The sequence below is a fragment of the Acomys minous genome, assembly GCF_964271855.1.
Source record: "Acomys minous genome assembly, chromosome: 2".
Lineage (NCBI taxonomy): Eukaryota > Metazoa > Chordata > Mammalia > Rodentia > Muridae > Acomys > Acomys minous.
This window is the reverse complement of record NC_140484.1, coordinates 95,987,324-96,014,927: the sequence shown is the minus strand read 5'-3', so window position 1 is coordinate 96,014,927 and position 27,604 is coordinate 95,987,324. Positions and strand designations below refer to the sequence as shown.

The following is a 27,604-nucleotide window of genomic DNA, read 5'->3' as shown; positions in this document are numbered from 1 at the left end:
CACACACACACACACACACACGAGTTAAACCAGTGTTACATTATAACAAGGCAACAATGTACTTGGCAGAAACCATAGGCTTACAAATAAAGAGCCCAGAGCTAGGAAAGAGCTCTCTCTTTTGGAGTTGGTGGTGGCCCTATAGACCCCAACATTACCACCCATTGCCAATGCTATTGGTTACTCTGTAGAACCTGCTCATATTGATGAATATACCATAGAGTTCTAGAACATGGAGAAATCAATCTGGTACTTACCTGGAAAATTCATCCCAACTGGCTACCCTTCACATGGCTAAAAGATGTACGAACACTACCAAAGGATAAGAATAATCATGACTCTTTCCCAATTGTGAACACTACAAACTATGATGATGATCTCCCTGGCAAAATATGCCTGCTGGTGCAGTAACAGCAAGAACATGGGATAAGACACTACATTCTGATTGGATTTAAGAAGAAACTCATGACTGGCACCATTATCAGAATAACAACCTGTGATCACACAGGTCCCAGGCCACAGGGTTTTATCCTGCTAAACAGTCATAGTATTAATCTGACCCTTAATGAGTTTTCCTTATACCTATAGATTAAGGTGCCTCTCAATCCTCATTAGAGAAGCTTTTTTTTTTTTTTTGCAGTAAATGGAGAGTAATACAGAGACCCACAACTGATCAAGATCCAGAAAATAAATGATGGATAAATTCTCAGCCTTGACTGGTACATCTATCTATGTTATAGCCCTCCTCCAAGGCTCAGGAATAATTGTGGAACAGAGTGTGGAAAGACTGTAAAGGCCAGAAGAGGTATATAACTACAACAAAACAGCAATTTCTGAGCCAAGTAGGGCAGCTGCACACCAGACTAAATCTCATCATCGAGAAAAGAGGTGGCAATGACATCTCACTCCTATTGAAGGGGCTGTTGGCAATTGTTGGCTTCAGGGAGAGGGGGAATCAGTTTTCTTTAAGTTGTAGCCCTGGTAGGTTGACCATGTCCCAGTGGAAGGCCAAACAACTAAGGATATATCTGCAGCACAAATTGAATCTGACTGTTTTTTAAATGACACAAAGTTGGTTGGATATAGGGAAGGGGACTAGACTTGGGAGAAGTTTCAGGAGTAAGTGCATATATGATCAAAATACATTGTGCAAAATTCTCAAAGAACTAATAAAAATCTGCCCCAAGTCTTTCCAAATGAAGGATATTTACATGCAAATATTTAAAGGAACCTTCTTATGAATAGATAACCCTATATCACATACTCTATTACAGAGCATGCCAAAAGTAAAACCTTCTTGAGTCATAATAACAAAACACAAAACAAATCAGAAAACATACATAGTACACTGGCATAATCAGTAGAGTATGTGTGACACTGACATAGTAGACACCACACTACTAACTCTCTAGGGATGGCTATCATGAAAATCAAGCAGAAGTATTTGCCAGAATGGGAAGAAAAAAGTACCCTCTACTCTGTTGGTGGGAATGTAAATTAGCACAGCTATTATATAAAATGTCATACAGGATTTTTAAGTCACTAAAATGCTAATAAAAACATATGAACTAGCAATTCTATATCTACCCAAACAACTTTAAATCAGTTTGTCAAAGAAATACCTACACATCCATGCCGAGTATAACATTTTCCACAATTGTGAAGTTATAAAATCAACCTAACTACCACTCAACATGTTAACAGGAAAGAAATTGTGGTACAAACAAGGAACTGTCTAGTCAACAACAACAACAGGTCTGTCCTTTGTGACAACAGAAACATAATTGGAAAACATGAAATCAAATAATCCAGGCACACACACACACACACACACACACACACACACACACACACACACACACAAAACAGGTATGTTGTATTTAGTATCTAACCTAATTAAATTCAGAAGTAGATACAGAATAGGCTGGAAAAAACTGGGAGGAGAAAGAAGATGATAACTGCTAAATTATACAAAATCTCCAAAAGGAACATTACTTTTCAGATCTGCTACACAGCATGGAGAATGAGTGTACTGTATATTTTTAAAATGCTAGCTATAAATTCCTAAAAGGAAATTTCAAGTTTATTCATCACAATGGAGATTAAATATTTAAGGAGAAATGTGATACCTGGTTCGATTCAATTATTCCACACTGCATGCATAAATCATAACATCATTTTTACCCCATAAACAGATGTAATTATAAAATTTTAATGTATAATAAAAATAAACATTTAACAATGAAACAAGACAAAAATTAATATGTAGCAGGCATAGGAAATGGTCATATAAAACAGTCTAAAGTAATATGTACTTCTGACAGTGAAGAAAGTTATCTACTGTTGGTCATTATATAAATATTTGTTAAATATGAATGTTATAAACTGATGCATGTTTCAGCTTTCATATTTCAATGTATAACACAATTTCTACAAAGTACTTAACAGACTTTCTCCTTACACACACACACACACACACACACACACATACATCCCTGGGAAGTAGAAGAATACTAGTTACCCTAAAGAGAAAGTATCATCATCATTGATGATGGGCATAGACGGCACCCATGTTATAAGAGAATGACCTAGTGCCGTGCACTATCAGATCATCACTGCTCTGGACATCAAAGTCAGTGCAGTGGAGCAGGGAAAAGAAACGACCAGAAAACAAACTATTTTAAATGAATAAAAATTCACTATAATAAACAGTATAAACATAAACCTAAAATATTTAGGAGGAATACCTAACTTCTTGGAAAGAAGAGATTAGCACGGTTGTATGGTTTGGGATATTGTGGTAGTTTGAATGGGAAATGCCTTCTATGAGCTCATGCATTTGATACATACGTGGTGCCCAGTTTGATGGCATTGCTTGGGGTGGTTCTGGAACCTTTGGAAGGAGAGGCCTTGCTGTAAGAATTATGTCATTGGGGGCAGGCTTTGAATGTGTATACTTACCCCCCCCACACACACTCTCAGTTCCATCTCTTTGCTTTGCATTTATGACCAGTGATGTAATCTCTCATTTTCCTGCTCTTGGCTGCCTACTTCCATACTTCCTCAGCTTTTATGGCCTCTCACTCTGGAACTGTAAGCCAAAATAAACTTTTTTTCTATATTTCTCTTTCAGTTACAGTGTTTTATAACAACAATAAAGAGTAAGTAATACAAAAGTTGGTACTAGAGACTTGCTCTTGTAAACAACATGATCACTCGGGTTTTGGGGGAGGAACATGGAAGAATTTGAAAGCGTGAACTAGAAAGCCCGCTTTTGCCGTGAGCAGAGCTTAACAGCCCATTCTCATTGGAGTCTATAAGACAGTGGTAATGCTATGCTGAGAGCAACGTGGAAGGGAGAGGTTTCAAATTTCTATATTAGTGACTGAGTAGGCATCAGTCATGGCATATATTGACAAGTGATGCAGATGCTTTCTGCCCTTGTCCTAAAACTTTATTCAAGGCTACACTAAAAATATTGGACTATTTTTTTTGGCAGAGTCAGCATAATGTTGACTGGGTGAATTGGTTATTACTGATAACTATTATGCAAGTATATAGTGAAAAAAGCATGTGGGACAGAAGAAATACAAAATGTACAGTTTAGAGACAAAAAGAGCGGTAGGGAGCTTAAGGTTACAGCCAATACACATGCTAAAGGAGAGGCTGTGACATTAAAGAGGAAATGATCATTAAGAAGCAACCTCCTACGCTACAGTAGAACAATGAGAATTGTATCCTTCGCGCAAAATACCTGCCACCCATACAAGCTTCCAACTTGTGAAAGGAAAAAGCCTGAAGACCGTCCTGCTCCCAGAAAGAACCAACACACAAAAGAATCTGCTACCATGGCCTACAGTGGGAAGAGTCCATCCCAAAATGGCTGACTAACCTGGTAGTGCACTTCTTGTAAGACTGGCTTTGAAAAACATGCAAGAATGAGAGCATTCTAGATTCTTCCTCCACGCTTCAGGGGGCTGTTGAGAATGCATGGGATAGCAGGAGAATACTGAGAAGGCCATGAAAGGCCATTGCATATAGCCGTAATGTGAAGACTGGGTTCAGTGGAGACTCCAACATGGTGGAGGCCCCAATATCTGTAGATCAGATCTTTTCTGGAGTAAAGAGCTAGTTGCACTGAAGAACCAGAAAAAAAAAAAGACAGCCTCAGAGTCAATTTGGATCAATTAAAATCCATTCTAGGTTTGATTCACTATTGCATTCAAATCTTTAGCTATTGCAATGGTTATATTAACACTTTTCTGTGGTTTTTAACAGCATGTAAGAACATTACAATGTATTGTCCAAAATATCTTCACATTTCCCATAAAATATGCTAATTTGTTTTGATGACCGTTATTCAAACTCAAGTTTTATAGGACAAGTGGCATTATATTTGCACAAAAACTCAGTGCTTAATGGAGCAAACAAGGACATTTAATGGCAAAAGAAGGTAGCAAACATAGAGTTGGAAGATGATCTGCTTCTGACAGATATCAGAGCAAAGCAGAGAGGTTGTGCAGGAGCAGATGAGGCCTCCTGAGTCCAGGAACCCTAGGTACCCAAGACCTTCCTGATACCTTGAAAAGCATGCCTGCACCAAAGAAACACTGAAAAGATGCATGTCGTGTCAGGATAGCACTGTGCCTCATTCAAAGATCTCCTAACATCATAGCATGCTGAGCCTGTATGAGAGGCTCAGTCGGCCGTTGTGGTCAGCTGTGTCCAAGTCAGTGACCACTAAAGAACTCATGTGAAACTTGAGCTCAAGGCACTGGAATAGGAGGGTTAAGCAGTTCCCAGTGCCAGCGACCTTTTATTACTGGTAGAGCATGTCTGCTCTCAAGAAGTCATGGACCACTCCATCAGCAGAGTGAAGGATCAATGCCTTCCCAGAATAAGGCTGATCTTATGTATTAATGTATGCCACTTCTGGTCAATAGCCAAAGATCTCTATCCTTTACAGAAAATGCAGAAGCCCCCTTGATCCTGGTGCACTATGGCTATATATGTGGAGGAAAAGAAACCCAGAGACACAATGTAGTGGCTGACCACCAGTATGGGCATTAACTATAGAGACAGGGTGAAGGACACGTTCAATATCCAACTGTTGGAAAATTCAACTGGAAGTCTCAGGAGCCATCAGCCCAACTCACACAGCCAGGAGGAAACTGCCCCCTGCTGGGTGGGAGTTGCCCAGCAGCACCTCATGAGTGCAAACACTATAAGGAGGATGGGGGAGATCGGCTGGTGTGCCTGCATTCTCCATTCCCCCATACAGTACAGACAACACTGATGTCGAAGGTCAACTTGTCAATTTCAGCTTTCTGATGTTTCTGTGTAAAAGCAAAAGGCATTCAGGAGAGAACCTGGTTTGGAAGTTAAATTTTGATGTTTTCCCAGGAGCCTCTGTTCTATTGCTGCCCATCAGCAGCATCCCCGGTTTCCAGTTATCCTCATGCTCCGGACAGAGATAGCCAACATGCCTGGTGCACTGCCTCCCTCCCTCACCCCGAGCACTAACGGGCAGATTCTATGCATTATGACTACAATGTGTGCAGCTTTTGATGAGTTAATAAAGGCATCACAATACTGTAAACTGAGGAGCATCTGATCCTATTTACCAAAAGATACAGTGTGTAATCCAGGCTCTAGATACTGGTGTAGCTCTGGCTTGTGATGTCACCACCATGATTCAGCAATGACAGTAATAATAGAAAGAAGGGTTGAGGATAGAGTGGAGGGTTAAGCCTGTGTTTTATTTTTATAGAGAAACATTATATGTATTTCTACAGGAAAGAGTGGAACCAATTTCAACACCAAGATGAATAAATGTATATGTGAATTTTTGAAAAAATAATCAGTATCTTTAATTATTAATAGCTTTTTGTCCAAAGATTCAAGTTAAATTTTATGAAGATATACTGTTTTGAATAGCAGAGAAAAAAATTTGTAGAGTAGCCAAGTTCTAATAAGCCAGATGACGCCGTACAGAGGTTGTATAGATAGGCTATGCTCGTCTGTCTACACGTACGGTGATTTGTCTAGGTCCACAGAAATCTGAAGAACTGTTAGAGAAATAAGAGGTTCTCGATAATGACTTACAAAGCATGTGGCAACTGTGCTCAAGAAAAAAAAAAGGCTCTATGGAAATCTGCTTCCTGATTGCAGGTAATTTATGGAAATTCAACCAAAAAGTTTATTTTTAGATGGCTGTGCAAAGGCCATTACAAAAGGTCACCCTGACTTATTACTGCATTACTATTTAATTTTTATGCCAAGTATGAGCTAAAGATACAATTTTTAAAAGTACTTTCTTGGGATTTTTTTTCTTCTCATTTTTCACTCTTGCCTACTATTTGGCACTAAATGTAATAATGTCTTTGAATGAAATTTGTAAATGTACTACAGCACTTGCATGTGTATTATATAACTATTCTGTTCCCTAAAGTTAAAGTCCTTTGACTTTTATTAAGGCAAATTGAAATAATCCTCGTCTGGCAAGAAAATAAAGAATGCAGGGCTAGCAAGACAACCCATGGGTAAAGACACTAGCCACCAAGTCTGACAAGCTGAGTTCAATTCTGGTAACTTGGTGTGTCCTGGAACTCTCTGTAGTCCAGGCTGGCCTCACCTGCCTCTGCCTCCGGAGGGCTGGGATTAAAGGCACGTGTCGCCACCTCCCAGCAAGTAAATTTTTTTAAATTAAAGAACAGCTATTCCACTCCTTGGAATATATCCAGAAGATGCTCCAGCACACAACAAGAAAATTTGCTCAACCATGTTCATAGCAGCCTTATTCATAATAGCCAGAACATGGAAACAGCCTAAGTGTCCCTCAATAGAAGAATGGATAAAGAAATTGTGGTACATATACACTATGGAATACTACTCAGCTATTAAAAACAAGGAATTCTTGAAATTTGTGGACAAATGGATTGAGCTAGAAATGATCATAATGAGTGAGTTAAACCAGAATCAGAAAGACTCAAATGGTATATACTCACTTATATCTGCATACTAGCCCAAGGGACATGTCCCATGTAAGCCTTCACTTACCAGGAAACTGGGACAGAGGGGAGGACATCCCATTGAGACTCTGGATGAGAGAAACATGGGAGAATAGCAAAGTAGAAGGATCCAGAGGGTCCTGGAAACCTACAAGTAGAACATTACAATAGGCAGATTTGGGCCCAGGGGTCCTGCTCAAACTAAGGCACCAGCCAAAGACAATATAGGCGGTAAACTTTAAACCCCTACACAGATCTAGCCAATGGTCAGAACAGTCTCTACAATTGAGTGGAGAGTGGGAGTTGACTTTCTCACGTCCTCTGGTGCCCCACATTTGACCATGTTCCCTGGACGGGGAGATCTGGTGGCACTCAGAGGAAGGACAGCAGGTTACCAAGAAGAGACTTGATACCCTATGAGCATATACAGGGGGAGGTAATCCCCCTCAGGAACAGTCATAAGGGAGGAGAATAAGGGGAAAATGGGAGAGAAGGAAGAATGGGAGGATAAAAGGGATAACCATTGAGATGTAACAAGAATAAATTAATAAAAAGAACACTCAATAAAATGAGACAATTACAAAAAAAAAAGAAGAAAAGAAAAGAATTAAAATGAAGAGAACCCAGAGAGTATGTTTTCTTTTAAAAACGCAAAATGCCAGAGATTCATTTAAGTTGATATCTGCTCCTAGCTTTTCTCCATTACAGACATGTACACACACACACGCACACGCACATGCACACGCATGCGCGTGCGAACACAAAATACCTACACTCATGTACACACATATAGATAAAACTATGGCACCAACACATACGGCCAGCCTATGCTCCAGTGAGGGAAGTGGAAAGCAGGTAAATGACTTTCCATTTAATGTCCCAAGATGCTTTTGGACCCCAAGGTACTCCTAGAAACTCTTACACTGAAGCCAAGTGTCTCATTGTGGGGCAAAATATCAAATGCTAAAGCTGGCCATAGAAACAACAGGCTAGATTTTTGTGAAGTATCACCACAGTTTTATAGACATATGCCATTATCACCTTATATTTAGAAAGGTCTGATTTGGCAGAAATTCCAACTTTTGCTCCAATACTGTAGTTTTTAAAAGACATTCAGCATTTTCTAGTGAGGGCAATGCTAAGTAATTTTCTCTACATATCTACAGGCTCTACAGATGACAGGATGTAGATTTCAACACCTTTAGTTTGGGTTTCACTTTCAGCTATCGGACACTTCTGAAAAAGGTCTGAACTCAAAACTTGAGATAGATCTTCCTCCAAGAGACCCACAAATGTGCCATTCCAAACTGTGGGCATCTCCCAGAAAGCCTCAGACACACTTACAGTTCAGGGCATCAAAGAAATTAGACAGGCACATGTACACTTCTATATCAAACAACATCACAGAACCCAACTCATGTGAAACCATGTGGAGACTGAGGATTTAAGACTATCAGTCAGGAAATTATAATATGCAATTATTAAGCAGCAAAATGGACCACCATAGAAAGGTCATTTCCTAGTAAGCAGGAAACCCCATGCCCGCTCCGTGCAGCTCAGGGTGCAGCCTGGGAGAAAACTATCTTACATGGAAGGCGCTTGCTCAGTCTCTGCATAACTGTCAGTGGCACTGGTTCCGCAGAGTACTGCTGGGGCTGCACCTTATATCTGCACAGTAGACATCTTTTAAGCAGTGCAGCTAGCTTTGAAAACAAGCCTATTAAAGCCTCTCAAGTGTCAGGGCAATATTAATGACAGGTCTTTGTGGCTATGATGTGGGAGTCTGTGTTCTTAGACATGGCCACCCAATTATATAGAAACTACCCAATAAGGCTACTTTGCAACTGTTGGTGACTATTTATAGTAACAGTAATGCCCCAAATCTTAAGAGTGATGAGATTTCTTTTTCTGCAAAGCTCAGAATACTTCACGGATATTTACCAATTAATTTAAGGACATGGCCTCACTTACTATAATCACCTCAAGTGAGAAACGGAATGCCAGTGCACCACATAACTTCAAAACTGGCCCTGCAGAGCAGACAGACAGACCTGAGCCCGTACAGCAGCCCTGCAGAGCAGACAGACAGACCTGAGCCCGTACAGCAGCCCTGCAGAGCAGACAGACCTGAGCCCGTACAGCAGCCCTGCAGAGCAGACAGACCTGAGCCCGTACAGCAGCCCTGCAGAGCAGACAGACCTGAGCCCGTACAGCACTGTCCCATCAGGGTGTAGGCGGATCATGCGGTTTTTCACTGTCACTCCGTGCACAAATGACTTTTTGTCATTTAAGAAATATGTGTCGGGCACCCAAAGCTGGTCAGCCACTCGATTGTCAAGCGTGAGGTTGAGAGGGATCCCAGAATAGGCGAGCCTTTTATCTCTCCAATATTGTTGAAAATACATAGTTAATGTATAATCCTGGGGGAGGAGAGAGAAAAAAAAAGACAGAAAATTAGTTTGTGCGCAACACAAGTGTAACTCTGGCATGCAATGACAAATCCAGGCCGACTCCCACAAACTGTAATAGGCAGAAACAGTGGTGGTGCTTCCTTAGGAATGAAAACACCGAGTTTAGTAAGCACAGCATATGTAGTGATGTATGACGCATATATAAAATTTTGCTTAACTTAGTTAAGGGCACCGGCCAGGTTGCATTTTGCAGCAACCAAACTGAAATAAAGGATAAGAAACCATTACTGTAAAATTAGATGGCTGGCAGGGAGCATGAATGACTCCCTAGGTGGATGCTTTCCCACCACGCAGACAGCATTTTAACCAAGGGCCATGGATGAACTCTATCTATAAAACCGTCTGTGCAGTTGAAGCTATTTTCTTCTGACCTTGCAAAGGCTATAAACACAGGCCTCCCAGAAACACCCACTGGAGATGAAGTGGCCTATGGGAGGGCTCTGTGGCCCAACTTTCACAGGGTCTTTTCCTCTAAACTCAACCTGACTCTACTACATTACCTGGGCCATAAACTCGCCTGGAGATTACATGCTGGCATAGAAAATATGGGAGCCTACAGCCACAGCAGGACATGGGACAAGGGAGACCATGGAACTGCCTCCCACAACGGACAAAATCAACAAATGTTCACTCGGGAAACCATAAAATAATATTTGCTTTTTGTTGTTATGGGCAAAATACCGAATGGGGGGCAAAACAAAGGCTTAATGCACACACGTGTGTCCATATATATATATATATATATATATATATATATATATATATATATATACATACATACATACATACATACATATATATGTATTGTATAATTACATATATGTGCATACATCAGAAAATATGGTGAGAGTCACGGGTCGTTCGGGATCATGTTGTGGAAGGGTTGAGCTGAAAACTTGAAGGAATATAAGTATATTCCAGAACAAGTGACTCCATATGCCAGTTGGTCAGGTCTGTAAACATGCTCATTTTGTGTGCAGCAAAGTATAGGGAGCAAGCCAGTTCCAGAGTTCATCCTGTACAACAGGCAGTCACACAAACCCATCAGCAGCCTTCTCTACTACTATACATGGCAGCTCTCCATGTTGTGGCTTATGTCTGCTTTGAATACATCTGTGATATATGGCATACTTAAAACTGATAAAGCACAGATGTCAACCTGTCCTCTCAGATGTGCCCAGCAAGAGGCTGCAAGATGACTCACACAGGCATGTCTACAATGTGTGCGGCTCCAGCATAGCAACATGGGCCTTTCAAAGCCATAGAAACAGAGGACGATGAAAGAGGGCAAGCCCACATGGGCTAGAATCCTTACAGAGATTGTTACCATCATTTTAATGAAGATGCAGCACCTGCAAACTTGGATTTCTTACTGGAACATCCAGGAGTAGCATTCTGAGCCTAGTACATGCTATCTAGATGGATGCTCACTCCCTGGATGCTCACTCCCATTCCAACCACAACTCAGTGATTTACATGGAGATGTCATGACAGACCTGGGACCTGCTGATTTATAGCACTTACATATTTACAAGTGTATAGAGTGGGCAGCAAAACTGGACCCCACCACTGCAGCTGAGGTGTACAGTCCAGAGCATGAGCATCATACAATAAAAGCTAGCATAGTCTCATGTGCCGGGGTGGCTACCAAGTACATTAAAGCATGTGGCTTAGTTTTTGTATACTTTGACATCTGGGGCACTGCTGGGCTAGGGAAGCTGCCCTCCCAGGATTGCCCAGTTACTTATAGACCTAGTATGAGGTTTAGCACACACTTTACATCCAAGACAATGGATCCAGAGCCCACATCCTAAGAGTTCCTTTATGGATACTGGACGTAGCACCCAATACACCCTAATACACACTTCCTTTATATGGAGATTGGGCAGAACAGCCAATGAGTCTCAATGGCTAGTGGCCTAGGTCTAGGTACCAAGATGACCAGGAAGAGTCTCTATGGTTAGGAGCCTTGCAATCACCTAAAGTAGACAATTCCGAGATGTTGCCTTGATTTGCCTGTTCTTTTTATGGAATCCACAATAAAGGCGTGTACTTAGAGGCAACCTTTTATTTCTGTCACTCGACTCATTTGTATGTTCCCCTGTTGTCCCCCATAGTGTGGTATGTCACTCCATTTGTGAATCATTCTCTGGAAGTCATCTCCTAATATGTTGGCTTCCCCATACCTGAGCATCTTGTGATGGAAAATACTGTCAACTTGACAGAATCTAGGTCACCTAGGAAGCAAACCTGGGGGAATAGTGTAAGGGAGGTTGTAAGTTGGACTAATTGAAGTGGAACAACCTACTCTAAGTGCAGAGAGCACCATTCCATTGGTTGGGTGGGATTCTGGGCTGAATAAAAAGGAAAACTTGAGGTTAATCGAAGCATTCACATTTATTCTTCCTAGCTGTGAATGCACCACTCTTGTCACCAAGCTACAGTGCTCAAATTGTTCTTCCTTTGAACAGTTTGCTTTGTTCTTCCTTAAGAGGTTTCTGTATGTATTTTGTCAGAGATATGAGAAAAACAAGCTTCCATCATAGAAAACTAGTACTGAGAATTGGGACTAGTTCTTACTTTACACACAGTCCAGTAGCAGCCCCATACTGGGGCTCTTTTTGGGAAGAGCAAATTGGACTTGGAGGTCATTGTTTCTTAAGCCACAAATGTGGGAAGAGGTCGAAGGTAGTTCATGGAGGAGATAATGGAAGAATGCGAATAAATCAAAATACACTGTATGCAGGTATGAAATGTCAATACATTAATAAAAATACTATGTTTAAATACAAAAAGAAGTAGGGGCATTGCCCTCATGAACCTGATCATATAGTTTGTAGGGCTCTGGAAGTGGTTTATGGGAGAACGTGGGAGTTTGGAACACTGACCAACACAGGAAACAAACCTAATGGGCCACTCTGGTGGGAATTGTGAGGGAGTAGAGGTCCAGGTCATGAGGTTCACGGGGGAACAGACTCTACTGAGAACTGAGCTAGGGGACAATCAGGTTATACACTGGCAAAGAGTCTAGATGCTGTTCTCAGTCCTTGTATTGAACTTGAGTGAAGTTGGATTCAAAAGTAATGGACGAATCGTTTGGTGGAGGAAATCTCAAGACAGGCGAGTGTTCAGGCTGAGTCGTAGCTACTACTCACTACTCTTTTCCAGGTGTACAGCGAAAGATAGCAACATGTGGCGCAAAACAATATGGAGAGTGCGCCCTTTCTCAGGGAACAGAACTGACACTTCAGAGAAGAAGGCTAAGAAGAAATCAGTGGTAGTTCTTAAGGAGACGAACCCCGAGGAGCAGCTACCTTCTCAGCACTGGGGCAGCAGGAAAGGTGTCTGAGAGGCTAGAACCCCACCCATTAAAGTATATAACTTGTAAAAATCCAAATTCATCAAAAAGAGAGAACCTAAACTGAAATGCTGCAGAAGGGCCTCTCTGCTCAAAGCCAGACACCTATGGAAGTGTGCCCCCCCCCCAGGAGTGTTAACTATTCAAACCAACTCAAGAGGCAGGGGAAGGCTTCCCTGCTGTGGAATCTCTTTATAAACTTTGTACGCCTTGAAAACTTTGTAAACCCTCATGGCAGGAATGCAGCCTGAGGAGCTCCAGCAGCCAGACACCTCCTGCAGACATCTATAACTGTCATAACAGCATTTCCAGCTTCTGTAACTACCACAAAGGTCAGCCCCAGCCTCTCAAGAGGTTCCCAGATCATGCTAATTTTAGGTGAAGAGTCTGAACAAAAAGCCACCAATCCATGAGCAGGAAAACTTGAGCTTCCCACAGAAACCCACAAATCCTCAAGCTCCTCCAAGCTCAGGACTTGAAATCCCACCAATCCTCACTGTGGAAATCTCTGTTCTAGAAAGTTCTACCCCCTTGGAAATCCCATATAAACATCTTATCTGGACATTTTCCTGTTGGCCTCTTCAGGCAGCAAGAGCAGACAACCCCGGATTCTTCACTCCACACCCAGGACCCCCCTGTAACTCTCCTTTATGAGACTTGTTGCCTGGTGTGACTCTCTCATTGGAAGAAGCCAATACAAAATGAAGAGAAGGATGGAAAGAAGAGAAGAAGAAGAAGAAGAAGAAGAAGAAGAAGAAGAAGAAGAAGAAGAAGAAGAAGAAGAAGAAGAAGAGGGGCTGAGGCTCCTAAGCTTCTCAGCTCAGCTGGGGATACCCTCCCCTGGGAGCTGCAATGCCTCTGCTGAGAAGGCCGCCTGCCAGCGCTGTGTGGTTCCTGGGCTTCCCTGTCTCATGGTGCCCTTCCACTGGGATACCTTTTCTCCCCCAAAGCTGTGTGTTTCCTGGCCTCCCAAGTCCCAGGAAACTTCCATCAGATCAGGAAGGCCAACACAGCATTTGCCTGAACAGCTAACAAGAGCCAATATAACTGTGGTCCAAGCAAGCTCGTTTACAACTCAAGCATACAGCACAACCTGGCAACTAGTCTAAACGGTACTAACTATAGACACATGAAAAATGGGAATGAAAGCCAGACATGGTGGTGCTCACTTAATACCAGCACTCAAGATGCAGAGGCAGATGGATGTCTGTGAATTTAAGGCCAGTCTAATTTATATAACCAAGACTGCATATTGAAACCTTACCAAAAGAGAGAGAGAGAGAGAGAGAGAGAGAGAGAGAGAGAGAGAGAGAGAGAGAGAGAGAGAGAGATGGAGACTTAAGCCAAGGTTTCAAAGGGGGGGGGGGATGCTGAGGTTTATTGCATGAACTGTGAAAGAAAAGCCCAAGTGGAGATCCTAGGACAGTGGCCCTGTGAATGTTACATGCAAGAAGCAGACATGAGCTAAGGAAAAACTTATATATGCTACAAGCTTGCAGTGCCGGAGGGTCACGGCTTTTAGATCTCAGATGATTACATCAGTAGCACCAGGTGCCTAACACTGAGCTGAAGGACGTCACATTTGTCCTTGGTTTGGGTACTGCCTTGGTCTGATACTTCTTTGCTGTGTCCCATTTCTCCGTTTTGTAAAGAGAACATTTATTCTGTCCTGTTGACTGCTACAAGTATGTAACTTGCTTGGCTTTATGGTATAACACCTAAGAGTTAAGAAATTGCCTGTGTCTCAGAGGAGGCTCAGCACACACACTTTAGAGGAGTGCTAGAACTCGTAAAGACTACAGGGACTGTTCGAGTCTGATGACGTGCATTTTGACTATGAGATGGTTTTGACAAGGGGTGGAAAACTGTGACTTGAGAATGATCTGCTTCAGTTTCTATTTTGTGACATGGTGTAGAGCCGTGACGGTTTAATAATGTCAACTTGACAGGATCTATATCATCTTGGAGACAAGGCCCTGGGCATGTCTGTGAAGAGAGTTTCTAGATTACGCTGAGAGAAAAGGCACATCCTAAATGTGAATGGCACCATGCCATAGGCTGTGCCTTAGACTGAATAAAAAGAGGCAAAGGGAAGCAAGTGGAAGAATTAACCTCTCTGTCATCTTACCAGTGGACACAATGTGACGATTACTTCAAGAGTCTCTGCCAAAATAGACTGTGTCCCCAGTGAAGCACAATCAACCCTTCCTTCTTCGTATTCCTTTTGTTGGGGGATTTCGTCACAGTCAGCAGACAAGTAAAGAACATGTGCTTCACCTACATTCTAAAGCATAGAATGTGAGGGAGGGAGGTTGGTTATGCAACTGAAATCTCAACCCAATAAGCGTGGATGGGGTGGGGTGGGGTGGGGTGGAGCTGAGGGCCTGGTGAAAAGTACTTGCTGGTTGGAAACAGGAGGACTGGGTGCAGAGTACTGCCTTGGCAAGCCCTGAAATGTCAGACACAGTGCTGATGCAGAACAGCTGGAGAATGGAGCTCTACCCTGTCTCTACTAACTTTCCTTGAAGAGGCATGTATAATGACCTAAACATGGGCAGTCGAGGTAACATAGCAACATGAGAATGGATGGAACTATCAGTTCAGGGCCTCTTATGTGCGTAAAGCTCTCCAAACTATCAGAAAAGAAAAGTTTCACTTGGTTCTTTCTTTAACTGCCACCTGCTTTCCTATGCCTGAGTCATGAAGTCTGGCACTCCCCACAGAGGCCCCTTCAAACTGGCTTCACATGGTTTGCCAGGAGAAAAGAGAAAAACGCACCAGTTTGCACTGGGAGCCAGCTGTCATTCACAGTCTGAAGGCTCAGGATCAGGTTTTATTTTGGGTGGTGTTGCTCTCTACACCATCAGCAGCACCTCCTAGTTTGGCCTTTGGTATTTGCTAAAGTAATTTGAGTTGGGAATAAGAGCTTAGGGAGCCAGAAGAAGACAAGCCGACTTAAATTCAAAGTCACTGAATCTGTTCTGCCTTGTAAGGAAGTAACAATGCCATCAGTGGGGATGGTAACCAATAGTTTCTTTTTTCCTTGCAGACACTGGACGATGAAGGGGAAGGAAGGTGGAAAAACAAGGAAACAGAGAATGGAATGGCCCAAGACACTCCCATTAACTTGTGCCACTGTGAAGCAGCAGAAAAAGAAAATTCAATTGCTGGGAAAGGATGCTACAGGCTGTCTCAATGATGGAGCCTATAGTTTAGTGACCAAGCATTCAGGAAGACATTCTCATCCTTTCTTTTTTTTCCCCAAGATATATATTATTTTATTAATTGGTTCTTGTTACATCTCAATGGTTATCCCATCCCTTGTCTTCTCCCATTCTTCCCTCCCTCCCATTTTCCCCTTATTCCCCTCCTCTATGACAGTTCCTGAAGGGGATTTCCTCCCACTGTATATACTCATAGGTATCAAGTCTCTTCTTGGTAACCTGCTCTCCTTCCTCTGAGTGCCACCAGGTCTCCCTTTCCAGGGAAAAATGGTCAAATATGAGGCACCAGAGTACGTGAGAAAGTCATATCTAACTCTCCATTCTACTGTGGAGAATGTTCTGACCATTGGCTAGATCTGGGTAGGGGTTTAAGGTTTACAGCCTGTATTGTCCTTGGCTGGTGCCTTAGTTTGAGCAGGACCCCTGGGCCCAAATCTGCCTATCATAATGTTCTACTTGTAGGTTTCTAGAACCCTCTGGATCCTTCTACTTTGCCATTCTCCCATGCTTGTCTCATCTAGAGTCCCAATAGGATGTCTCATCCTTTCTTGTATTTAAATAAAACACAAGTGCTATCATTATTTTCACTACCCTTTATCTCCCTAGGAAAATAATTACAGAAGTAAGTTTATCTATTCATCCTCTAACACCATCCACTACCTCTTCCTGAAAGAAAAGTAACTGGTTTTGAAATTAGGGTGTCTTCTCTGCAACATAAAGACCCAGTGGATAGGGAGCTATGAAAGTCTGCTATTTACAAAGACCATGGAGTGTGGAGCACCAGTCCCAAGGCTTTCTTCAAAGGGAATAAGAACCATGGCAGCCCCTGTTTCATTGTAATACAACTGTTTAAAAGTGCAGTTTCCAAGGGTTTCAGAAAAAAATAGCCTATTTTTCACATGTGGGGTCATGAGCCAGACACAGTAAAAGCCACCTGTAGGATGGAGGATTGATTTCCTGAATTTCAAGCCAGTCCCCAGCAACCAACAAAGACTATAAGACTCTGAGAACCAACAGAAATATTAGGTATGGAGGCCTGGAGATCACTGTACTAGACTTCACAGGACCAAGATTGGGCTGATGCTCTGGAGTGAACATTATACACCAAATAAGAGAAATATCCAATATCAAAGAATCAACCTAATATGTAATGCATCATATATCTCCACTATAACTGATGCAGCTCTCTTTTTACCAGAGCCTTAGATTTCAGGACACATCAGTTTATTGGGATATTTTCTCACCCATTGAACAAATATTTATTGAGTGGCTACCATGTATTAATCAAGGTTAGGGATGGGCAATGAGCTAGATACAATAAAGATGAAGGATCCAGAGGATCCTAGAAACCTACAAGAAGAAAATTATGATAGGCAGATTTGGGCCCAGGGGTCCTGCTGAAACTATGGCACCAGCCAAGGACAATACAGGCCGTAAACTTCAAACCCCTACCTAGATCTAGGCAATGGACAGGACATTCTCCACAGTTGAGTGGAGAGTGGGGTCTGACTTTCTCACGTACTCTGGTGTCTCATATTTACCATATCACCTGAATGGGGAGACCTGGTGGCACTCAGAGGAAGGACAGCAGGTTACCAAGAAGAGACTTGATACCCTATGAGCATATACAGGGGGAGGAGGTCCCCCTCAGTCACAGTCATAGGGGAGGGGAGTAAGGGGAAAATGGGAGGGAGGGAGGAATGGGAGGATACAAGGGAGGGGATAACCATTGAGATGTAATATGAATAAATTAATAAAATTTTAAAAATGAACTTTAATGGGTTGCCCATCAGACTGGTAAAATCTGATTTCAGGTGTCCATAATTCAAAAGCAATTGGGATAAAGTGCTACACTGAGTGACACGGGAGTCTCAAGGAAGCTACTCATGAACAACACAACCACAAGCAACTTCCTGGAAAGGAGCTTATGTGAAGGCTACATGACATAAGCCTTGAAGAAGTAATGGGCCAGGTCATCACCCCACAGCCACTGAGATCACCACTGCATTCTCAAAGCTTGTTGCCAGAGGGCTAGGCACAGGATTGGGATTAACACCTACCCTTCCTCATGGATGGTCACCACAAACATTCTGAGGGCAAGGGAGCCCAGGGAGGGAAGGGCTTAAATCAGTAAAGGCCTAGAAATGGCGGTATGCAAAAGAAGGCTCCAGAGCTGCTGAAAGTCCAAAGCAGCAGCTGTCCTGGTGATGTGTCTGATAGTGATGAGAAATAAAACGTTCTATTCTTTGTCAATTAACAGAGATCTCATGTCCCTGTGTCTGAAGGATGTTTTCTTTTTTTTCTGGTGACTGATCTTCATGAGAACAAGGTCAGGTTTTCCGGGACTCCCTACATTGATCTCTCTGAGAAAGTAAGAGTATCTAAATAAGGGCAGAGGGCCATGCCTCTGGCTTTCCTTGCCACTTCTGCCCTTTATGACACACTTGGTGGATCAGCAAAGAAGAATAGGGTAGGACACAGTAGGAGTCAAGAAGCAAAAAATATTGGAGGGAGGAGTTCTGAGAAATGGGCAGAAGGGTATGGTGGGGTTTGGTAGATGTGAGTCTCTAAAAAGAAGGAAAAATGTGGGGAGGATCAGGCTGAAGAGAGGCATGGGGCTTGGAGGAGAGGAGATCAGGGCAGTGGGGGAATGAGGACCAGCACTGTCCACTGTGGTAGTGCAAGCCTAAGGATAGGCTGCCTAACTAGATTAGCACACTGGGGGGCAGAGGCTGTCTCCTGAACCAGGTTCTCAGGCTGGGGTTCTCAGTACATCTAGAGCCAGTATTGACAGCATGAAGGACAGGTCAGAGCTCAAATGAGTATTGTTAGTTGGAAGGGTCGCCAGAGTATGACTGTATGCCTAGGAGGGCAAGCCCTGTCCTCTGCTGGGGCGGGGATGGAGCCAATACAAATGGAAGAAGATCCCTTTTATATAGTCCCCACCCGTGGTTAACGTTTTAGACTCACATCACTTTTTACAATGTGTTGGGACTTGGTTTGAGACTGTGGTTTGAGTCAGTCAAGCATTTCTAAAATGTTCCTTCTGTGACCCAGTTGACACTGAGACGTGTTTGGGAGTCACACCAGCTCACACTGTTTCCATCTTATCCCTACAGCCCTAGGCACCAAGAAAACAGTTTGCTTCTGATGAGATTGCAGATTCAATTGAGAAATGTGACTGGCTCTACATGATTGGAAGGTGCAGCATGGGAATCCATTTCCTGGCACATGGCACCCTACAACCTTCCCCTCGTGATGACTTAGCACTTCAACCCCAAATCCTCAGACAGGAAGGCTGATGGGGTCCATGAGAAAGACCAGTCCCTCTCTGAACATAAGAGCTGATAAAAGGGGAATGTGAGCCTCAATCCAGACTGAGGCACAGCAGAAAGATAGAAAACTAAGAGGACACAGAAGGAGGTGTTGGGGCACGGTCTGGTGTACTTTGATGCTAATTACTGCTTGCTGTCTCTGTGACCCACCTTTTGCTTAATAAGAAGCCATCCCACCTGGGTAGGGCAAAGGAGATAGGTGGGGTTAGGAGAGAGAGGAATTCTGGGAAGAAGAAAGACCTCCATGAGGAGGAAGGAGAAAGACCCAAGGAGAAGAAGAAGGCCACCATGACTTAGATGGAGGAGAAGCACATGCTGGCATGGATGGGAAATTTGGCCCAGATGAAGAACATTAACAAGTATTTAGGATTATGGGTGGGAGGTAGCTTGATAGAAATTGGTAGAAGCAGATGGCATGGGATTGAGGCAGAGATCCCATACCTGCCCCACTATGGGAAATAGTTTAGAGGATTGCTATCTACCCTGCCCCAGGTTAACTATGGCTATTTTAAAATATAACAAGTGTCTGTGTCATAATTGATTGCTAGCTGGGCATACTGATAATACTGGTAATACAGATCATTTTTAAAAACAATAAGGAGAAGGCATCAGCCTTCTCCACAGTGCAGTTGAAGAGTGCCCCCAGCAAAGTCAAGAGTACCATCACAGTTGACAACAGTTAAGACAATTACCTACATGGAGACAACATTCTTTTTATACAGAGTTGTTTCAAACAAGAAAGCTAAAATAACCACGAATCATGTTTAAGACTTCTTGCAAACCTTGTGATCAGGGTTTTATCTTATCAAATTGCAATTCTGTCAAAGGCAACTTGAGTGTCACTCTATATTCTCAACTGTTGAAAAAGAAAAAGAGAAAGAAAGAAAAGCGTCTTTTAACAATTCTTTGAGCTATAACTGGAGCACCACTAATATGTAAATCTGGCTAAGACACCCAACACGAGTCTCTTGGCAAGTGCCTGGGTATATGTCTCTTTGAATGCCTTTCTTTCTTACATTCCCCCACGGTGAAGTCTGTTAAACTACTCTTGTAATAAACTCCAGCTCTACTTCATACCTTTTTTTACTATCAAAGTTAAGAAGTCCATCTTCACTTGAATTAAGTCTGTGAAAAGAACGTTTTATGCAGCATGGAGCGGTGTCTCCAGTCCGCACCCTGCTATTGCTGACAACGACACCACTTCTAAGACCTTCTGTGCTCAGTGCTATCAAGTTTGTGGAGATCATAGGGTTCTCCATATTAGGGAAACATCCTGCATCTCTGGCTTACATCTCAAGTGGTTCCTGTGGGTGCTGTTGCCCTGGAGTTTAGATTCAGGCAATAATGAGCAGAGTCCAGATGTATCTTCATCCAGCACCCCTCAGAACACTGAGAACTAGAACTCATGGACATAGCATGCAAATTTAAGAGAACATAATTTTATCTCACTTTAAAAATGACAGTTTATGCAAAAATTTAGATAGCTTTTTAATTTTTTAAATTAATTTATTTATTCATTTTACATCCTGATTGCAGCCCCCTTTCTCTCCTCTCCATGCTCTCTCTCACACACCCCTCTCCCTGTTATCCCCTCTCCTTCTCCCCAGAGAAGGGGGTCCCAGATGGGTACCAACCTGCCTGGGCATACTTAAGTCACTGCAGAATGAGGCGCATCTTTTGCCACTGAGCCCAGACAAGATACCCCAGTTAGGGGAATGGGAAACAAAAAGAGGCATCATCAATACCTCTCTGTGTAACGTAAAGGCTTATGAGGACTACAGAACTAGCATAAAGAAAGATTTAAGATTGCATTTACAACAGTGAGACTTTCTTAAATGGAGACTTATAAATAAAAACTATTTGAATACAGACACATTTGTTTTAGGGACCGCTAGGCCCCTTGATAAGTTAATGAAATAATAACATCTATCTTCCTCTCCCTCTCCCTCCCTCTCTCTCACCCCAGTCTTCTTCATCTATGCTACTTTCTTTCTACTTTCCCCTTCTCTTCCTCTTTCTTGCCCTCCCTCTCTCCTTTTCATTTTCTCTCCCTTCACTTTCTTTCATCTCTCCCTTCTCTTCTCCTCCATTACTCTGCTCACCGGCTTCTCATTTCTCCTGCTTATTCCCTTGTTCCTAAAGTACAGGTGATAGGTACTTTGATTGATAACAATTGCAATATTAGTAAGATAAATTCCACAGCTCTGTAAATAATTTCTTTAGAATTTGTGAATTTTTTTCTCATTCAAACAAACAAACAAAACCACCAAATAATGCTGAAGCCGTTCTCGGGACCCAGTCTGGGTTCTAATAGTTTATGTGCAGCAAATATCAGAACCACTGGTCCCTGGCTGAGGTACCAGGCATAGGAGGGTCCCTGGTTCACAGCCAGTCCATTGTTTCACAGTGCATAAAGCAGGAACAGCGCTGGTGGGCATTTGCCTCCCGTAATCTGAACCAAAGGCCAAACGTTTAGTATCTGACTTTCTGGAAGTGAGCCACTCACTAAGGAAGCACTCATATGGAAGTTACTGTCCTTTGACAATGCCCTGAGAATATATAAGTAGCAACAACAACAACAAAAGAACACAACCCTGCTCAGCTATTGAAACAACAAAGTTTCCTCCTGCTGGTACCAATCTCTTGGCACTTGCCTCGTTAAAATGACAAGGATGCATATTTGGAAGTAGAAATATCGCTCATTATTGTGTAGTTAAGTAATTGGCTAGATTCCTCAACACAGGAAATGGAGAAAACATTTAGTATCCCCGAGAAAAGAAAGCAATCTCTAAACTAAATTCAAACATGGACCAACAACTGTAAAAGCCACAGGGCATCTACATTTGTATCTGGTCCAGCAAGTTTATGCTACTAGATCTTACAGGTAAGGTGCTTCCAGGGCAAGGAAGATGACACTTATTCCAAGACAAAGTTACATAAGCCCTAGGATGTGGTGGCTTCCTCTGCAGGCATTCTACACTAAGGTTCGTCTAGAGAAATCGTGGCATTTCTGTTAGCGTAATGTGTTTAAAATTCTAATCTATTCCTTTTAATGACTAAAATTAGTACCCGATATTTCCACATCCCTCTTCCCCACAAAGGGCTTGAATGGTGTCTAGGTTTCTGTTCACTGAATCTGTGTGGTGGTGTTCAATAATAGAATATTATTACCTCCTTCCCTTCCTCCCATCTCACTCCTTCCTTCTTCTTCTAAGAAGTCACCAAATGGCCACCTATTGTCTACCAAGTACCCTGCCACAGAGTCAGGCCCAAAGGTGAAGAAAACGTCACTGGTACCTCACAGGATATTGGGAGACATAAAACTGAAATAAAAATTTACAGTTATGCATTGTCCTTGGTTGGTTGTGCAGGCTCCCCTCGGTCCAGATCCACCAGCCTTGATGGAAAACAGGCTCTTAACTTTCTAGCATTCTTACCTCACTAGGAAAGAAAGACCTGCTCTATAGGGACCTGGAAGACTCTGAACAGATGCTTTCCTCCATTCACTTCCACCCCAATATCCATTACCATTAGGAAGCTACCTCTTGGTTGTGCCATATTTCCACAGGGCTGGCCATGCCACATGCTATTGAGCATGGAACAGCATTATTACACCCTGAAACTCTAGATCTTCAACCTGAAGATTCTTGCATCATATAAGTCTATGGTCGTCAAACACTTGTCACACTTTTCTATTGTTTTGGCCCTCGGATGCAGCTGTTATGCCTTGCTCTAGAGCTGGATCTTCTTTTCTGACCCTACATACCTCACTGTCCAAAGTTCAACCACTGGTACCGTGGTAGACTGCCTATCACTGACATCAACTGCATTAGGGAGGGTAAACCCGGATGAGTCAAAGATAACACAAAAGAAGCATACACAGAAGGGCTTCTGATCCTCCAGAGCCAGGAGGAGAAGAAGAGGCCAAAGTTCACCAAGAAGAGGCCAAGTTTCTTCATCTTTCTGTAGCCCATCTTGAAGATGAAAAGCTCTCTTCAAGGGTACACTCCCAGTGACTTGACTTCTTTCCATTACGGCTGCCGCTTAAAGGTTTCACCTCTTTCCAATAGCACCGTAGGTTGGTGATCAAGCTTCTAACTCATAGGCCTTTAGGGAACACATCCAAGCCACAAACAAGACTATGTTCTTCTATCTGTACAGCTACTCCAACCCATTTCCCTGTGGACCAGACTAGTGTCTCCCGAATTTGTCCATCCAGAGGCCTGGGCTGCAACCAAATTAAGCTCAATTTATCCAGCATTACCTCACTACCTTTCTACTCTAATCATCTCCCTATTATACACCCCATCTATCCACATGTTCAACAAAACTAAAGATAAATGCATGTGCTATACCTGTTCCTTCTTTCTCAATCTGATTTTCAACAGGCATCCAGTAACTAAATTGTTGATAGGAACAGTTTCCTAAACCTCTTCCATATCTAAAACCAGGCCCACAGGTAAGTAGCAGCAACAGCAACAACAGCAATGGTTAGTGTTCCCATTGGTGTTGTCATGACAACTAATTAGAGGAAGAGCTCCCTATACTATCAATTTACATCCTTTAGAAAGCTTAGTCAGTTCTCTAGAATGCACGTGAGTCTAACTTAGATCTCAGATATACCATGTATGCAACACACACACACACACACACACACACACACACACACACACACACACACCACACTCTTCCTGGCAACAATTTTCCAACATCATAAAAACAGTGCATAAATGGACTCTTAAGATGTGCTAGTGTCTAGAACAGCCAAGGCCACACAGAAAAACCTTGTCTCAGAAAAAAAAAAAGATGTCTAGTAAATAGGGGCTCACTGTATATTGTCTTTTATTTTAAATGTGTTCATTTGAATAGTAGTCACTAAAGACATATTACACAGAGTTAGAGATGCACACTTATGATGTGTGTGTGTGTGTGTGTGTGTGCCTGTCTTTTACCAAAGTTTTATTACCTAGTGATTACTTTTAATTAATATGCTTTCAAAATGAAACCAATGCCTCCTAAATTATATTATGTATCCAAAGGTGTCCTGAGAACTGGCTGTAGAAAACAGCCATAATGCTTAGACAGCATGCTTCTAAACTCACATAAGCTAGACCACATCCTTCTCAGCCCAAACCAGACTTCAGTAATGGAGCAACACTGCTGCAGCTGCTGAACGAAGAAGAGTGGCTTCCAGACAGAAGGCCATGCATCCCCACCTCTGCTCATCTGAAAGTTATACCTGTAGATTCTGGTCACGAGGATGAGTTGCATATTTTTAAATAGTGAAGGATGTGACTTGGGTTATACGAGTCATAGAGTTTATCATTACATTTGCATAACCAAGCACTGCTTAAAATTAGTTCTCTCGGAACTACGGGAGGACAGACAACATACATGAATGCTAATGCACAAAAACACCATGAACTTATCATAAACTGGTGATGAGTATTTCTGCTTTAAACCAAGTCACCACCCATACAGGAGTACTCATGAGAGCTCGCTGCCCTTGGATTGTAAATGGGCTTCCTCCTCAGGATTTCTCAATGGATTTCCTCCCTCGAATACAAGCCCCTTGCATCAGTGATGACACACATTGTGAAAGACTTGCTGTGTCTAAGACGATGGTGCTATTTTTGGACACCAAGCCCGTTCATCTCTGAGATCATGTCTATTTCTGGTTACTTTCCAGAACTTGTTGGAGTGACGCTGTTAGAAAAGTCGCAATATGAGCAATGATACGCTACACTTAACTGGAAAAAATAGTTGTTTTCTGACTTAACATTAATTTCAGCAGGAAGATTCAAATGGTATATTTAAAGGGAATTGTCTGAAGTATTCTTTTCCTTTGAAACACATTTTTTTAACTTGGCTTTTATTCCTTTGCCCAAATATCTGAGATAAAAACAAATTATGGAGGGATTTGTTCGGCTCATGCTTTTGGACCACAGGCATCTTGTCTCACTGGTCCATGGGACACAGGCATCTTGTCTCACTGGTCCAGGCCTGCAGTGAAGCAGACATCATGGCAGCAAAGGTTTGTGGCATAACCAAGACATTGACTACATCATGTCCAGGAATCAGAGGGTCTGAGGAAAGGTACAAGAACAAGGTTAGTTTTTGCAGGTTACTCTTTCAGTGACTTCCTTCAACCAGGTGCTGCCTCTCAATAACACCATCATAATCTATCAAAGGATTAATCTGCATAATTAATTAAGAACTAATTCATTGATTCACCCATAGCTCTCAGGATCCAACCATTTCCCAGTGACTGAACCCATCAGCTGAGGACATAACCCTTAACACATGAGCCTTTTCTTTTTTTTCATTAATTATTTTAATACATTTCACTTTTGAATGAATAACAAATACAGAAAACTGCCATGGCAATTTCCCTGAGGAGTCTCTCTTGATTCCCACAAAAACCCAAAAGTAACTATTACTGCTACCCACCTAGAAAAGGATATTGACTCAAGAAAATTCAGTAACTATGCCAGGCGTGGTGGTGCACGTCTGTAATCCCAGCACTCAGGAGGCAGAGACAGGAGGATCGCTGTGAGTTCGAGACCAGTCTGGTCTACAAAGCAAGTCTAGGACAGCCAAAGGCTACACAGACAAACCCTGGCTTGAAAAAAGAAATAAGGAAAGAAAAAGAAAAAGAAAAAATTCAGTAACTAATCCAACTTCTTCAAAGCCTTCAGGAAAAATTTGACATCAGATGGAGCCCTTCACAAGGGCTGAGTTCTTTTCTAAACTTCGTATCCAAACCAAAATAGTAATGAAAGACAGAAAAAACTACATTGCAGATTTCCACATAATCATTCAAAATGCTGTAAGAGAAAAAGACTACTCTTTCAGATTATAGTGTAATGACACTTAAGTTCCCCCTTTAAAAACGAATATGCCCTGTGCATTTACTCTACACCTGGATTCTCAGCTTGTGTAGATGGCCCTGGTCATGAACACTAACATATCCATTCTCTCTAAACTATAAGCATCCATGTCTTCTTCCATCATTCTGGGAATAGGAGAAAGCTAATTCTTTGGCTCAGAAACCCAGCAGAGTCTATGATCTCCTATGTGGCCTCTCCACATGTTTGTCTACCTAATGGGTACATCTTCCTCATTTCTCTAATTATTCCCTTTATCCTTAATGCTTGAGGGTCTCAGATGCTTCCATCTCTAATATTATATAGCTCATCCCTCTATGGGAAATTGGTCCTTCTCTCTCTGTATCCATTTCCTGAAGATTGATTTATAAGTTTGTGGCTTTGAAGTTCAGTTATATCTCAGAATTCCTCATTTGGATCTCCACACAAGTTTAAAACAAACTCCAGAATCAACTCAACATGTGTAACCAATCCCACCTTCCAGCAGGCATTCTTCCAGTCTTATAAGTACACACAGTGGCATCCCATCCTTACAGGATTCCAATCCCAAATCCCCAGGGATACAAAACTCACCCACTCTCACTTTCTGTGGCAAGCTATCTGAAATGATGTCCCTTTACATGAGAAGTCTGTCCTGGTTATGTTATGGCTAAAATGAATGTTAGAGTAAAAGTAATGAGGTTTGTAAAGCTGGGAAAATCACTAAGAAGGCTTGTGGGTGGGGTGAAATCCTAAAGCCAATAGGTAAGAGGAAAGACAATCTAGGAAATATAAAGTGCATGTCTTGGAAGGCTCAGATCATCTCCCAGAAAGCTGCCCATCAGGAACTTGAGTGAGGGACTGTTGCCCTGTGCTCTAGTACACTTGTCAGCTTTGTGGTAGTTATACTTTAAAACACCTTCCTGCACCAAAAGCATCTAAGTGCAACAAAGTACACTGTGAAGTAAGAATAGTTCCTAAGAAAGCCTCCAGCCACTCCAAGAAAGGGGCCACCTTAGATTCCTCCAGAAGTGGACAAGAGGAAAAGAAATGAGGGATCAAGAATCTAAGACCAGAAACTACAGGCAGCCCTTGTAGCTGATGCTCAGTATAGAGTACCGTCCACCCTGGAGGGTATGCCCTGCTTTTGCTTACTTGCCTGCTGAAATAAATCCATACTTCTTTCTTGATCTATCTGTGTTCTGCTTCTACAACTGGGATAAGAGGGAATGAGAGAGAAGCCATCTCTCTTCCTCCATAATAGAGCCACTATTTCTTATCTTGCAAGCTCTCCTTCTTTGCCCCTCCCTACTCTGGCAGCCTACCAAATGGCAACTTCT

At 42.3% G+C, this 27,604-nt stretch overlaps 1 protein-coding gene across 3 annotated transcripts in view; it reads right to left on the bottom strand.

Annotated features, from left to right (window-relative positions):
• The window catches only part of GABRB3 (gamma-aminobutyric acid type A receptor subunit beta3), a 253,662-nt gene that overhangs the window by 47,917 nt on the left and 178,141 nt on the right, over positions 1-27,604 (bottom strand). For all 3 annotated transcript variants that reach the window (XM_084759634.1, XM_084759633.1, XM_084759632.1), the window contains exon 4: positions 9,210-9,430. In XM_084759634.1, coding sequence (XP_084615760.1) covers positions 9,210-9,430 — 221 coding nt within the window. The remainder of the gene's footprint in view (positions 1-9,209; positions 9,431-27,604) is intronic.